Below are 14,778 nucleotides of genomic sequence, written 5' to 3'. Positions count from 1 at the left end.
AAAGTTCTGTCTTATTTTGGAGCTGGGAAAACAACAGTTGAGCAATACATACATATTTTTTTCAGTACTCATAAAATTAAGATTAAAAATACTTTCAGAACCCAATCCATTTTCCAAAAACCATATCAGACATGAGTAAGGAGCAGTTGGCATTAACAGTTGGTACCATTTTAATGTGTTTGTTTTTATTTTACAGATCTTTTGAATGGTGGCATTATTTCAATTATTTTTTAAAATTAATTTTTACCTTGTGCAAAATAGCATATACATACAGGTCAGTTGTTTTTCTCAACCTTGCTATTTCAGGCTATATTTATCATATGGACTCAGAAGTCTGGTTCTCTTACGGTTTGTTAGGTAAAAACAAAAGAATGGTACTTTTTCTTTTTACCTTCGGTGGTCACTGAGGCTGTACTTGGGCTCAGCGTTGCCAGGCACCTGTCATTTGCATCTTCCTCTGTTAATGGTGTGGCAGATTCATACTGCAGGATGGCATCCAAATCATGGAAGAACTTCATAGTTTTAGAGCTGTCTCCAGAGTTGTGGGCATATTTAACTGTTCTGTATTCATATTTGAGATTTTTGTACTTTGCCCGGCACTGTTTCCAATCTCTGTATACTCCTAGTGCTCGCAGCCTTTTAGCAATGTAAATAAATATTCCTTTATTTCTCAGTGTTCCATAAAGTTGTTTTCGTATATTTTTTTCTGCCCAGACACTTAGCAAAGCTTTAACCTCTTCCTCAGTCCAGTGCTTTCCTGCTCCACTCTCCATGTTGAAAGTGACCTGGAAATGATTCACTATTTCTAGCCAAGGTTTTGTTTCCTAGGAAACCAGACGGCTGGTTGTCAATAAGCTGTGAAGCGCTGAAAGGATCTAGTTTAACTGGTTCAAGCTGCCCTAGGGGAGTAACTTGAGAAACTGCCAAATAAGCAGGCTTCCTGATTAAAGAAGCCTAGACCTAAAAGATCCCTAAGGTTACTCATTTCAGCTTTAAAGAACAAATTACCCTTGAGACAAAAGGGAAAGAAAACCTTTTTTGTGTTTGTTTATTTCTAATTTACTATACGATTGTTGATTTTTTTGCTTGTTTGTTTTGGAAATGGTTGGCAGAGGTTCTTTCTGCCACAAAGGTTTGTGACTAAGGTTAATTTTTCCCCTCTGATATGAATCACTTAGTTCTTCTGACATTGGTTAACCGAAGACCACATGATTTCCCCAAATAAATTAATCTTAAGTCACAAATTATTCAGTTGTATAGGATGTATAGTATTATGTATGTCTGTTTTCAGCATAATAGTTCATAGTATTTAATGCATTGGTAATTTAGCAAAATTACTTCACTTTTAATTTTCTAGATTTTTCCTTTGCAAATGCATTTAATGTTGTAGTTTCTCTTGTCATTAAAATGCCTATTATAATTTTAGAAAAGATCCTTTCTACCAAATAAATCATGTTAGTAATTGTTAATGTATATATATACATATATAGTAGAGATTTATTTTTTATTTCTACCCTGATACATATTTTTTGGAACAAAAATTTGTTAACAGACATCTAGTATTTATGGCACTTGTTCAGAACTACTAAAAATTGTTAAGCAGTGGAGCTTTTAGTTTATCTTTTGAGTTTATACTCCACTGTGGTGCAGATCCTTTAAAGTCTTACCAGTGTGTTACCCTACTGAGCTAAAAACCTAGCTTCTGGCTTTCTCTGTATCCTCACCTAATAGCACTGTCAGGAAATGAGATACAGAGTGCCTGATCAGCTTAGGGCTTTTTGAAGCAGCATTTGTTTTCTGATGAAAAAAGAGATAGTTATATGTCAGAAGAAACTTGGGAAGTGCAAAAAAGCAAAACAAACAAAAAAATTTTATGATTCCAGTACCCACAAACATTTTACCTGCTATTTTATTTGGGGCTTTTAATTTATATCTACATACTCAACCTTATTTAGAGGTCACCTATTACAGAGGTTACAAGTACAAGGTCTGAAGTCAGGTTGTCTGTGTCCTAATCTTGGCCATGCTACCATTCTCTGTGTGATACTGGATGAGTTGACTTTGTTTCTCTAGTGTTGTCCTTATCTGTAAAATGTGAATAGTAATCATAGTTACTACTTCCGTTGGATTGTTTTGAAAGCCTAATAAATTGGATCATTCATATGCATGCTTAAGACAGTGCCTGGCTTATTAGTCATAACTCAGTCTGATCTGCTCTTCTAATCATTGTCATCATCATGAGTAGAAGTAGCATTTAATGTGTTGTCAGACTGAGTTCGTGGATGTTATTGAGAAAAGTATGTTCCATAAGATTCATTAAGAAATGTATCAATGGGGTAAATTTAACAGTTTGACACCTTTTTATATTCACAGGGGTCAGGAGAGTGCTGGTATTGTGACCAGTGATGGAAATTCGATACCCACATTCAAAACACACAAGGTATATTTAAACATTGACAAGCGTTGATGATAAAAGTTAACAATAGTCAGAAGACAGCTAGTATATGGTGGGGGGGGGGGACTTTGAATAAAAATACTTTGTATGTAGAAGCATAGTTGATCCTTTAACAGTATAGGAACATATTTTGTGTGTCATATTATATATAGTGTTCTACAATAAAGTAAGCTGGAGAAAAGAAAATATTAAAATCATAAGGAATAGAAATTATAGTACAGTACTGTCTTTGTTGATACAATAAGCTTATGTTGACTTTTTATAATGTAAGTTGTCAGTATCTATGTTAGTATAGTCTTAAGTTGGTACAGAACACTGTAGATGGTATATGTATTGCTAACGTAGACCTCGAAAATGAAAAGATAATGTGAAAAAATTCCTGTTTAGGGTATAACAGTTCATGCATTGATAACAAAGAAATAGCAATATGATTGCTTTTTGGTTGCCTAGCCTATACACTAATAAGTGAATTGTTATAAAATATCATTACTTTATGCCAGTGTAAGGATGGGCTATCCACTTTAACACCAGTCTGGCACATATTGTTCTACACATTGACTGCCTAGGTGACAGTAATGGTACTGACACAGAAATGTCCATATGGTTTTCACCATATAGTTATTAGATTTTCACACAAAGCCTCTCACACATCCACAATAAGAAAACTTTATTGTGTAATATAATGATTAATCACTGTTCATTAAATTGAAGTGGGTCATCATAAAGTTCTTCATCCTAGTAGTCATCCTTCATAATGAGTAGGCTGAGGAGAGGTTGGTTTTGCTGTCTCGAGTGTGGAAGGAGATGGTGGAGGTGGGAGGGGAGGCAGGAGAGGCAGGCACACTGGGTGTAACTTGCTGGATACGTCATAATTTCTGTCTCACTCACTTGCTTTTTTACTTCTCTAAACATGTTTCTGTACAATACCATCCTTCTACCCTTTGCTTTAGCTTAGTGCCCATAGAAAGGCCTATATCGTAAAATAAGTCAAAAGCAGTCTTAAACAATCAGAACCCTTCTGCTGGACTGTCTGAGGTCAGTTTGTTTTCTGGCACTGCTTTCTTCATGTTTTCTTCCTCATCACCTGGCACTGGTTCGAAAGCACTCGTCTCCATCAGATATTTTTAAATTTTTGCCATATCCAGAATCTCTTTCGTGATTTCCTTGATTAGCTCTATCGTAAATCCTGTGACTCATGCACAACCTCTGGACATGGTTTTCTCTGGCATGGATTTATTGTCTCTGGCTTGATGGCTTTTACAGCTTTTTCAGTAACAACAATGGCATCTTCAGTGGTGTAATTCTTTCAGACTTTCAGGCTGTTCTTTCTGTTGGGGTTGTCTTCCATGGCACTGACAGTCCGTTCCGTAGAGTACCATGTGTAATGAGCCTTGAAAGTCCTTATGATCCTCTGACATCGAGGCTGAATTAGAGATGTCGTGTTTGGGAACAAGCAGATCGCTTCAACCACTTGGCTTCAACACTGTCGAACTTATGGGGTTCTGAGTAGCCAAGGGCATTGCCCAATATCAAAAGAACATTAAAAAGCAGTGCTTTACTGGCAGGGTACTTCCTGGTTTCAGGAATAAAGCATCAATGAATGGTACCAATCCAGAAAAAGAGTTCATATTGTGCAGGCTTTATGGTTCAGTCATGAGTTAGAAGACTAGCAGCTGCTGTTTATCCTCTCCCTTCAAGGTTCAGGGGTTCGAAACCTGTAGATAAGGGCAGTCCTAATTATAAACACTACTGTATTTGCATAAAACCAGAGAGTTAGTCCATCCTTTCTGGCCTTAAATCTTGATATTTTTTAAGCCAAACCTCTCCCTAAAAATCTCCAGCCATCCTTCACTGACATTTAATTCTCCAGCTTTAGATCCTTCACCTTCCTTTTGCATTGTCATCATTTAAATAACTACACTTTTTCTCAAATCTTATTAAATACGTATGCCTTTCTTATAGCAATCCTGAACCCACCTAAGAGCTGCATTTTCAATATGAGATAAAAGAGTGTTTCACAAAAAGTACATAGTGTTTGTGCCAGCTAGTATAGCTGCAACAATGGCTTCATGTGTTTCCCTTTCTTTTTTTTTTTAACAATGGTCTTTATGCTGGATTCACTTATCTTGAAATGGCAGGGCCGCCACAGCTGTAGGCCACAATCTACAGTAGACCTCAAGCAATTCAACTTTTTCTTGTAAAGTCACGGCTTTACTTCTTGAGAGCACTTTCAGTGTCACTGGGGTCACTTTGTACGAGTCCCATGGTGTTACTCAAGGTTTACAGTATTGCACTAAACACGAAGAAAAATACTCAATAACTGGGAGAGGAGACTTTTCACTGCAATAAGCAACCTGATGTAGAGATGAGTGGCTCACCCAGAGGTGATTAACATCAGATGGCATACTTGCATTCAAGTGGATACTTGCAACACTTGAACTCCCCACAATATTAACAGGAGGTGGCTCCAAAATAATTTCAGTAGTGCAGTATGGACTATAGTTCATTTATGCAGTTACTTAAGACTGCACCCTTATGCTTGTTTACATTTCTTGAAAAAGGAAATAGCACCAGTTATGGTTTGTGTTTTTTGTGTGCATAAGCTTTGATAAATGTTAACATTTTATAATAGGTTTCTGTATATTTTTATGGTAATGATAAAATAGATTAGTATCTACAAATATTTTATGCATCCATGACATACTCAGTTTCTTAAATTTTTTACTCTAGGCTACATGGATTACTGTATTTTTATATCATTTTTAATCTCAAAAATTTTTTTTCTGATATATTTATTGGAAAAAAAATCCATGAATAAGTGGACCTGTGCAGTCCCAGCCTGTTTTGTTCAAGGGTCAACGTTTTTATTTGTTCTTCTACGGTGCATTTCTCTCCCAGTGATAATTTGCTAGATTGACTCAGATAAGTTATCATTTATTTGAATACTTTAACATACTTTGAATTTTAAATTATAATTTAGTTGATCATAGCTGACAAATGTTACCTCTTAGTACATCTGTTCTTCAATGTTTTATCAAGAAGTATCCTATGAAACAGGTGACTCAGTAGGTAAAGAATCTGCCTGCAGTGCAGGAGACTCGGGTTCAATTCCTGGGTTAGGAAGATCCACTGGAGAAGGGGTTGGCTACCCATTCCAGTATTCTTGCCTGGAGAATTCCATGGACAGAGGAGCCTGGAGGGCTCTAGTCCATGAGGTGGCAAAAGAGTCAGACCCAACTTAGTGACTAAACAACAATCTTATAAAACAAGCATGATTAATTTTTTTATATGAATTCCACCTCAGAGATATATTTTAATGCTTCACAGTTCTTACAATTAGGTTAGTCTTTTTTTTTTTTAAGATTAGAATTCTGAAGCACAGGGAAATTAAGTGAACTTCATTTTCTAATTTGGAATTGTCTGAGCAGAAGCTTATAAAAGTGCTACTAGTGTTTTTTTCCCTAAGATGAGCTTTTATTTTGACTTTGCAAGGGAATGGGTCTTGTAAATCACGTATTTACTGAAGACAATTTGAAGAAATTATATACTTCAAATCTTGGAATTGGACACACAAGGTATGCCACTACAGGAAACTGTGAATTAGAAAATTGCCAGCCCTTTGTTGTTGAAACACTTCATGGAAAAATAGCTGTGGCACATAATGGCGAATTAGTTAATGCTGTGCGCTTAAGGAAAAAGGTAAGTTTTTTTTTTTTAATGCTTTTTTCATGATTGTGATAAATTATTGAAAAGAAGTATGGAGGATCTTGGTAAAGTGTATTGTCTTGTTGTTGCCACCTGTTACCTAATTGCAAAGAACAACTGTAACAGAATTACCTGGAGTACTTCTTTCTCATTACAAATTCTAAGATATTCTCCCCAGAGCCTGAGGTGGGAATGAGGTGGCTTAATCTGCAGTGTAATATGCTCCTGAGGTGATTCTGATGCATTATTTTGGAATAGTGATTTGGAAAACTGATTTAATTATTCCCAGAACTTTGTCCTACCCTTTTCTTAGGCTCTGGCATTGTCATTGTAATAATACAGTTTTTTGCTACCAAATGAAAACAAATATTTTATTCAATCAAAAATATAAGTATGAAGTAAAAATTATTTTAAAACTCACTATTTAGAGATCACCAGCAAAAGTTCAATTACAAACAATACCTTGTACATTATTTCTAGACCTAACCCCTTACGCAGGTACTCAGCTTCATCTCAGCACATTTCACTGCATCAGGGCTGATGGTAGGTAGCCACCATCACCACCACCAGCAAACGTGGGTTAAAAATCCCTGCTGCAGTGTGCCACTCTTATGGGAATGTGTCCTGTTTTTCAGGAGTGGACTGAAAAAGTTAGAACCACAATCCCAAACCCTCATGCTGTCTCCAGCTGCCTCCCCACCTACCTACTGCAGGTCTACATTCCTTCAGACCTAGTTTTCAAAGGCTTTCCTGTATACCTCCTAAAGCACTTTTTTTTCCTGTTTGAAAAGCTTCAGAGACTTCCCATTGCCTCCAGCAGTAGATATACAGTCTATTATTAGTATATTATTAGATATATATACCTACCATTGGTGGGCTTCCCTGGTGGCTCAGAGGTTAAAGCGTCTGCCTGGAATGCAGGAGACCTGGGTTCGATCCCTGGGTCGGGAAGATCCCCTGGAGAAGGAAGTGGCAACCCACTCAAGTACTCTTGCCTGGAGAATCCCATGGAAGGAGGAGCCTGGTAGGCTACAGTCCATGGGGTCACAAAGAGTCAGACACGACTGAATGACTTAACTTTCACTTTTCACTTTCTTTCACCTTTGGTAGAATGCAGGATTTCATAACAGCATCCACACAATATCTGATCTCTTTCTGTGATGGCAGGCTATTGGGTGAAGGTTGAGTTGGAGCTTCCCCTCTAATGGTTATGACTTTTCTCCTTTCTAAATAGCTTCTGCGTCATGGTATTGGTCTGTCAACAAGTTCTGATAGTGAAATGATCACCCAGCTACTGGCTTATACCCCTCCTCAGGAACAAGATGACACCCCAGACTGGGTAGCAAGGTAATTGTAAAAGTAGACTGAGCTTGCAGCTGTGATAATGAGACCTTTGTCTTGCATGTGTTTATAATGAAAATTATTCATTGAATTATTTAATTGATTCCAGGATTAAAAATTTAATGAAGGAAGCACCCACAGCATACTCTCTGCTTATAATGCACAAAGATGTGATTTATGCAGTCCGAGATCCCTATGGAAATCGTCCTTTATGCATTGGTCGTCTTATTCCTATTTCTGATATAAATGATAAAGGTAATGAACTTCAAAAGAAATACAATAATCTCATAATGCTTTTCCAAGTCATTGTCCTACTATTGGCACACCCTGAAATCTTTAGGTATTAGGAACTTATTGAATAAAAAGGCTAGGTAAAAAAGAAAAAAGTGGCCCTTAGTTTTTTCCTCTTTTTTAGCCACTCCAGGTAGGACGTGGGATCTTAGTTCCCTGATCAGTAATCGAACTCGTACTCCTTGAATTGGAAGCACCGACTTTTAAACCACTGGACTGCCAGGGAAGTCTTGGCACTTAGTTTTTAAAGTACATTTCCTTGAATATTTCTGAGGATGAACCACTTTTAATATATTTAATGGGCATTCCTGTTTGGTTCTGCCTGAACGGCCTATTCATATCCTTTGCCCAGCTTTTTCATTTGTGTAGTATGATTTCAGTGATTTTCTTTTTGACTTGTCAGATGTCTTATTCAAGCCATGAAATCATTTTGTTTGAAGGAAGCTTGCGATCTTATCTTCAGTACTAGTCAAATGAAGAGTTCTTAAGGTCATAGTCATGGATAGTGTATGAGTTCTTTTGTTTATAAAATTGGTGTTTAACTGTTCTCCTGAAATAGGTAGCCCCTTTTAAATTTCTTGAATTCAATAACTGAATTAATTGATTGTCTTGTGATTTACAGAAAAAAAAACATCAGAAACGGAAGGATGGGTGGTGTCTTCAGAATCTTGTAGCTTTTTATCTATCGGTGCAAGGTAAATTTTGTATCATTCAACGTAACAACTTTTCCATGTCAATTAAAAAAATTTTTACATGAAAGTTTTGCTTCTGATGTCGGCAGGAACACATGCTTTTAAATGCAGTTTCTTTTGTACATTGTGCTCACCAGTTGCACTAACATTAATGTCTCGGTTTAGTTGCTAAGTCATGTCTGACTTCTGTGAACCCATGGACTGTAGGCCACCAGGCTTCTATGTCCTTGGGATTTCCCAGACAAGAATCCTGGAGGGGATTGCCATTTCCTTCTCCAGGGCATCTTCCTAACCCAGAGATTGAATCTATGTCTCCTGCATTGACAGGCAGATTCTTTACCACAGAACCACTAGGGAAACCCTAACGTGCCGGTAGTACCTTCTCATCCTGGAACTGGGATCTTGTTTTCAAAATACCGTGAGACTTATTTTAGAAAGGAAGAATCTCCTCAACAAGGAATAGTTATGAGCAAAAAAATTTAAGCCAGGATAAAAATGTTCTCTTTAACCTTCATTATGCTGCAAATCAATAAAATGCAGGACTTTTATTTTTTAAAATTCTAAATTCAAGTGTAGGGTAGCAGATTTATAGAAATTACTGTTGGAGAAATACTTTTTTTTTTTTAAGCCAATAGACTTTATATTAAACTGAACCCTTTTTCCTTTATAAGGAAAGGGACTCTGTGCACTTTATAGTAGATAATTAGCCTTAAGGATTGGTTTAAAGTCTCCTTTAACATTGTTTCCCAAGATATTACCGTGAAGTCTTGCCTGGAGAAATTGTGGAAATATCCAGACATAAAGTCCAAACTCTTGACATTATACCAAGGTCTGAAGGAAACGCAATGGCTTTCTGTATCTTTGAATACGTTTATTTTGCAAGACCAGATAGTATATTTGAAGGTAAGTAAAATATCTCTTAACTATTGTTATAAATCTGTTATCTCATTAAAACAAGAAAGTGCTTAGGCCCAAAAGCTTTGAAGGCACAGTTACATGTTGTAAAAAGATCACAGTTCCTCTGACTGTCAGATTTTTTTCCTTTTTGGAGTAAAGATTATGATTTTTAGCTATGTATTAAGGTTAATTTTTTAAATTAACTGATTAACTTACTTATATTTATGTGGCTGCTTCGGGTCCTAGTTGTGGCCCCTCGGATCTTCATTGTGTCACGTGGGATCTTTTGTGGTGGTGCATGGACTCTCTAGGTGTAGTGCACCAGCTTCAGTAGTTGGAGCACATTGGCTGTCTAGTTGTGGCTTCAGTAGTTGCAGCAACCCGGCTCTCTAGTTGTGGCATGAAGGCTGCAGAGCGCCCGGTCTTAGATGCTCTGCAGCATGTGAGGTCTTAGGTCCCTGACCAGCGATTGAACCATTGTCCCCTGAATTGCAAGTTGAATTATTAACCACTGGACCACTAGGGAAATCCCAAGGTTAATTTTTTTTTTTTTTTAGAGTGAATTCCCCCTGATTTATGAGTTTCCACTTTAATGTTTTTTGGTTTTGCTTTTCTTTTGGTACTCAATTCTAATAGAGTTTTAACAAGCTAGTTTCTTCCAATAATGATATGCTGGGCTATATTATACTAAGTAAAAATCTATTTCCTTTTCCAAATATTCTAGACCAGATGGTTTACACAGTAAGATATCGTTGTGGTCAGCAGCTGGCCATTGAAGCCCCCGTGGATGCAGATTTGGTCAGCACTGTCCCAGAATCCGCTACACCTGCTGCTCTTGGTTATGCAACAAAGGTATTTTCTCTTCATTAACACACAGTGAATTGCTTATTTAGCACTGGGATTAGAAATTCATGTATATAAAGAGAAACTCATCAATTTATGAGAAAGGAGAAAGACAGTGTTTCTTTATAAGAGTTACTTATTTTTCAGCCTTTTCATTTAGTGGCACTGTTTTTTAGTAGATCCACAAAAAATTCACCCAAAGAGTAGGAGAATGATCCCCTCATTTTAGGAAGATAACATCATACTATATATTGAGTTTAGTGGTAATATTTACTTACTATAAAGTACCCTCGTAAGCCACTGGTGTATTGTTTCTTGCTGAGTGTGGTTAGTAATAAAGCTATTTTTAAAAATTTTGTATAATGTTCTTAGTACTATGCTTAACTGCATTTTTCATAACTGAGTAGATTATATAATTATAGTGATTCTGGGGTTTAATACCCAACATTCATTGTGTTGGGAAGTTCACTTTATGAACTTTTTAAAGAAATAATATGCATACAATATATGGATTTTTCTCATAGTGATTTAGTCTGTGTCATGTGTTCACATTCTTAGCATTTCCTTCTAAGATAGAGAAATAACAATACGTAAGAAACATTACAAATTCTAGTAAAATGAATTGTTTCCCCACTAAGTAGAAGACTTTTGATAATTTTTCTTTTTGCCTTGTCTTCCCGACAGTTTAGATAGTGACAGAAAATTGTAATCTGACAATGGAGAGCTCAAAATTATAACTGCATTTAAAATTTTTACATACATGTTCTAATGGAAGCATGACCCAGAGAAAACAGGGCCCTTGAGTTCTCCATATATGTGCTGCTCATTGTCCTTTTATTCCTTCTCTGTTAGTGTGGGCTTCCATACGTGGAGGTGCTATGTAAAAACCGGTATGTAGGAAGAACATTCATTCAGCCAAACATGAGGTTAAGACAACTTGGTGTTGCGAAAAAATTTGGAGTACTGTCAGACAACTTTAAAGGAAAAAGAATTGTTCTTGTAGATGATTCAATTGTGAGAGGCAATACCATCTCACCCATAATCAAGTTACTCAAAGAATCTGGTGCAAAAGAGGTAAGTAATATTAAAACACCTATCCTAAAGCACCAATAATTTATAATATGATAAAAATCGGTGAAATTTTATGTTAAAATTTTTATAAACCTAATTTAAAACTAGCAAATCACAAAATAGAATACTTTTAAATTTGTAGGATATTGATTACTTTTTGTATGAAGATGTAGAAGCAGTCCTACTATAATAATTTGACACAGTGGGTTATATTATCAAGTCACAAAGCTTATTCTAACTAAATACTTCAGTAATTCATATTACTAAATGAGATGTGTCATTTACTAATAGTTGATCAGATTTAGAAATAAAATCCACTGTGAAGAAAATGATATAGAAAGCAATATGACAGTCTAAGATAATTATGCTTAAGATTTCTAGCCTTTTTTAATGACTAGTTATGATTATGATATTCTTTGGAATTCAGTGAAAGTCATGTAATGAAGACAAAGAAGTGTAAAGTTAGTTCAGCACTCATACTATAGTTAAAAAAAAGAATAAGACACAAATAAATACAAAAACTGGAAATAGCTCATATATCTACCAGCAGGAAATGATTTGGTAAATTGATACATCAGTATGATGAAATACAGTGCAACCATTAAAAACTATAAAGACTACTAAACATGGGGAAATCTTTGCTGTTATAAGAAAGGTAAAAAGTAAATGTGGACACTGATTATAGCTTTGTAAATTTTCCTGACAAAAGTCAGAAAATAATGATAGATTAAAAAAAGTAGACAAACATAGTTCTTTGTAATAGTAAGGCTTTCTTTTTTTTAATTATATCCTGGTAGGTGTTATTTTCTTTTTACTAATAAAATGGTAAAATAAGAAGTAGGCAAAAGTTCCTTTCAAGTGTTAGAAGAGAAAAATGAAGATGGTCCTAGGAATGTAATAAATGAGAAATGAGAGATCAGAAGAAAGAAATATCCTTGTCAGTAGGTGACAGAAAGAAACAATGGACAGCTCTGTATAAAGAACCCTTTACAAGTGGCTAACATTTCAAAATTCGTGCCCAGGTCACTTTAGGGTCTAGAACAGGGCTGCTCCTGTAGGATTCTTGGTTGTTCTTTAAGTTAATTCTAAAAGTAATTCTGACTGAACACTTGGAGGTCTGTATGTATATCACATGATTTTTTTCTACCTATTATTTTGAAAGAAATTTTGTAGTGTGCTTTGCTGCCCATATGTTTTTAAAACATTCTGTAAAACAATTTTATGTTGCATTTGCCAGTGACAGAATTTTGCATAACTGTTCTTCCAGTGAATGTCGAACTAATGAACACATGCCATGATTTCTTTCCAAGGTACATATTCGCGTAGCTTCACCACCAATTAGATATCCATGCTTCATGGGAATAAACATACCAACAAAAGAAGAGCTTATTGCCAATAAACCAGAATTTGAGCATATTTCAGATTATCTAGGTAGGTATCAAAATTTCTATAAACTTTGATCTTTATTCATTTTTTAACAGAAAATCCAAGCTTATCAATCTTTATACTTTTAATGAAAAACAGTGTTCAGTATTTGTTAAAAGATGTTATGTACGTTGAGCAGACGAACAGTGGGAGTGCCTGGTGTAGATGGACACCATAGTGAGTGCTGTGATAAGAGAGCTAGGCCAGGTGAGCTTGGAGGAGAAGGAAGAAGGGCTTTCACAGCAGAGAGCTGTGTTATCAGTTCACATCTCCCGAAGCTCAGATCAGAAGAAAAACAAGTACTTTAACCACAGGTTTCTAATAAAACAATTTGGATGTGAGTACAAATCAAAGTGAAAAGCTTGTGTAGACTCATCATTAACAATGAGGTCAGAAGACTTGCAGATGGAGGTCAGCCTGGGAAGACATTTACCTTTCAAATTCAGGTGAGGTATAAACTATAAATATCATCTACATGTTCATCCATGTGTGGTATGTCCACCACATTCACTGTTTACGGCTGGTGTTTCTCTTGACTGGTCATGCCTGGTTGTATCTGTACCTTACCAGTTAAGTATTTTGAACATTACCCAACTGATACATTGTGAACACTCACTCTTTGCCAGGACCACATCTATATTATTGTAATGATGTTATGAAAATGCTATAGTTAGTATTTCCCTTATCTGATAGATGAAAAATATAGACCTGGGAAAAGTAAATGACCTTGAGCTTAAATGAGAACCCAGATCTTCCTGACTTCAAAATCTCTTATTCAAGAAAACTGACTCCTGAAGCCTTTTGAATCCATTTTAGACACAAATTCTCCAGTGCTGTTATCCCTTAAATTCCAATTTAAAACTTAAAAAAATAATAAAGACCCTGTGTTTTATTGATGCTTCAGCCACCACCACCACCCTCCTTTTTTTTTTAAAAAGAGAGGCTAAAGGAGGGAATTCCCTAGCAGTCTAGTGGCTAGGACTATGAGCTCTTACTGCTGAGGGCCCAGGTTCAGTCCCTGGTAGAGGAACTAAGATCCCAGAAGCCACGTGGCCAATAAATAAGTAAATAATTGAAATTTTTAAAAAATAAATTAAAAAAAAAAGAAAGGTTAAAGGAGACATTTTTATTCTGGCTTATGTTTTTCTGTTTGTAACTATTCTCTGTTAGGCAGTTCTTCCTTTCCAAAGGAAGTGTCATGACCTTTTCCCCTCTTTCCCCCTTTCTTTCCCCCTTTAGGAGCGAACAGTGTTGTATATCTGTCAGTAGAAGGACTGGTTTCATCTGTGCAAGAAGGAATAACACTGAAAAAACAGAGAGTGAAAAAGCAAGACATTATGGCTCAAGAAAATGGGAATGGTCTGGAATGTTTTGAAAACAATGGTCATTGTACAAAGGAAGATATTATGATTCAAGAAAATGGGAATGGTCTGGAATGTTTTGAAAAGAATGATCATTGTACAGCTTGTCTGACTGGAAAATACCCTGTGGAACTGGAATGGTAGCTGCCAGGGGCAGACATCATATTTCAGGACATAAAAGCTGGTGAAGAAGTTGTAGTGGTTATACCTTCATTTACTGTTACTCAGTTGGTACAATGTGAAATGCCACATGCTTGTAAGTTCTGAGATTTTTTTCTGAAAAGGATACCAAATTGCTATGATTTATTCAGTAATCCTGGATAAATACTTTGGTATTACATAGGAACTTGGATGATCCTTTCAGTTTTATTCAGTACTGTTATTTTTTAGAGATCATGTACATTTCAGATCATCAGCAGTAATGTAGCAGATAGGTGAATTTCTGTTTTAGAGAGGATTGCCAGGTATTATACTCTCACAGGTTGTTAGGAAATTTTGTGGAATGTTTAAGAGTTACTGAAATTCATTTATGGAATATTTTCATGGAGAAGGAAATGGCAACCCACTCCAGTGTTCTTGCCTGGAGAATCCCAGGGACGGGGGAGCCTGGTGGGCTGCCGTCTATGGGGTCGCACAGTCGCACACAACTGAAGTGACTTAGCTTAGCTTAATTGCATTTAATACAACAGTATGTGTG

General features: G+C 36.1%; 2 protein-coding genes across 2 annotated transcripts in view; one reads left to right on the top strand and one right to left on the bottom strand.

Moving 5' to 3' along the window:
• Positions 1-773, bottom strand: part of PAICS (phosphoribosylaminoimidazole carboxylase and phosphoribosylaminoimidazolesuccinocarboxamide synthase) — a 40,930-nt gene extending 40,157 nt beyond the window's left edge. The window contains exon 1 of the mRNA XM_052642319.1: positions 392-773. Coding sequence (XP_052498279.1) covers positions 392-773 — 382 coding nt within the window. The remainder of the gene's footprint in view (positions 1-391) is intronic.
• Positions 1-14,225, top strand: part of PPAT (phosphoribosyl pyrophosphate amidotransferase) — a 36,211-nt gene extending 21,986 nt beyond the window's left edge. The window contains exons 2-11 of the mRNA XM_052642321.1: positions 2,374-2,440; positions 5,948-6,154; positions 7,395-7,507; positions 7,611-7,756; positions 8,415-8,487; positions 9,236-9,387; positions 10,106-10,233; positions 11,077-11,298; positions 12,606-12,726; positions 13,960-14,225. Of these exons, the coding sequence (XP_052498281.1) occupies positions 2,374-2,440; positions 5,948-6,154; positions 7,395-7,507; positions 7,611-7,756; positions 8,415-8,487; positions 9,236-9,387; positions 10,106-10,233; positions 11,077-11,298; positions 12,606-12,726; positions 13,960-14,225 (1,495 nt within the window). The remainder of the gene's footprint in view (positions 1-2,373; positions 2,441-5,947; positions 6,155-7,394; positions 7,508-7,610; positions 7,757-8,414; positions 8,488-9,235; positions 9,388-10,105; positions 10,234-11,076; positions 11,299-12,605; positions 12,727-13,959) is intronic.
• Positions 14,226-14,778: the final 553 nt, after the last annotated feature.

The sequence above is a fragment of the Budorcas taxicolor genome, chromosome 6 (assembly GCF_023091745.1).
Source record: "Budorcas taxicolor isolate Tak-1 chromosome 6, Takin1.1, whole genome shotgun sequence".
Lineage (NCBI taxonomy): Eukaryota > Metazoa > Chordata > Mammalia > Artiodactyla > Bovidae > Budorcas > Budorcas taxicolor.
The sequence above is the reverse complement of the archived record's forward strand: the minus strand, read 5'-3'. Positions and strand labels throughout refer to the sequence as shown.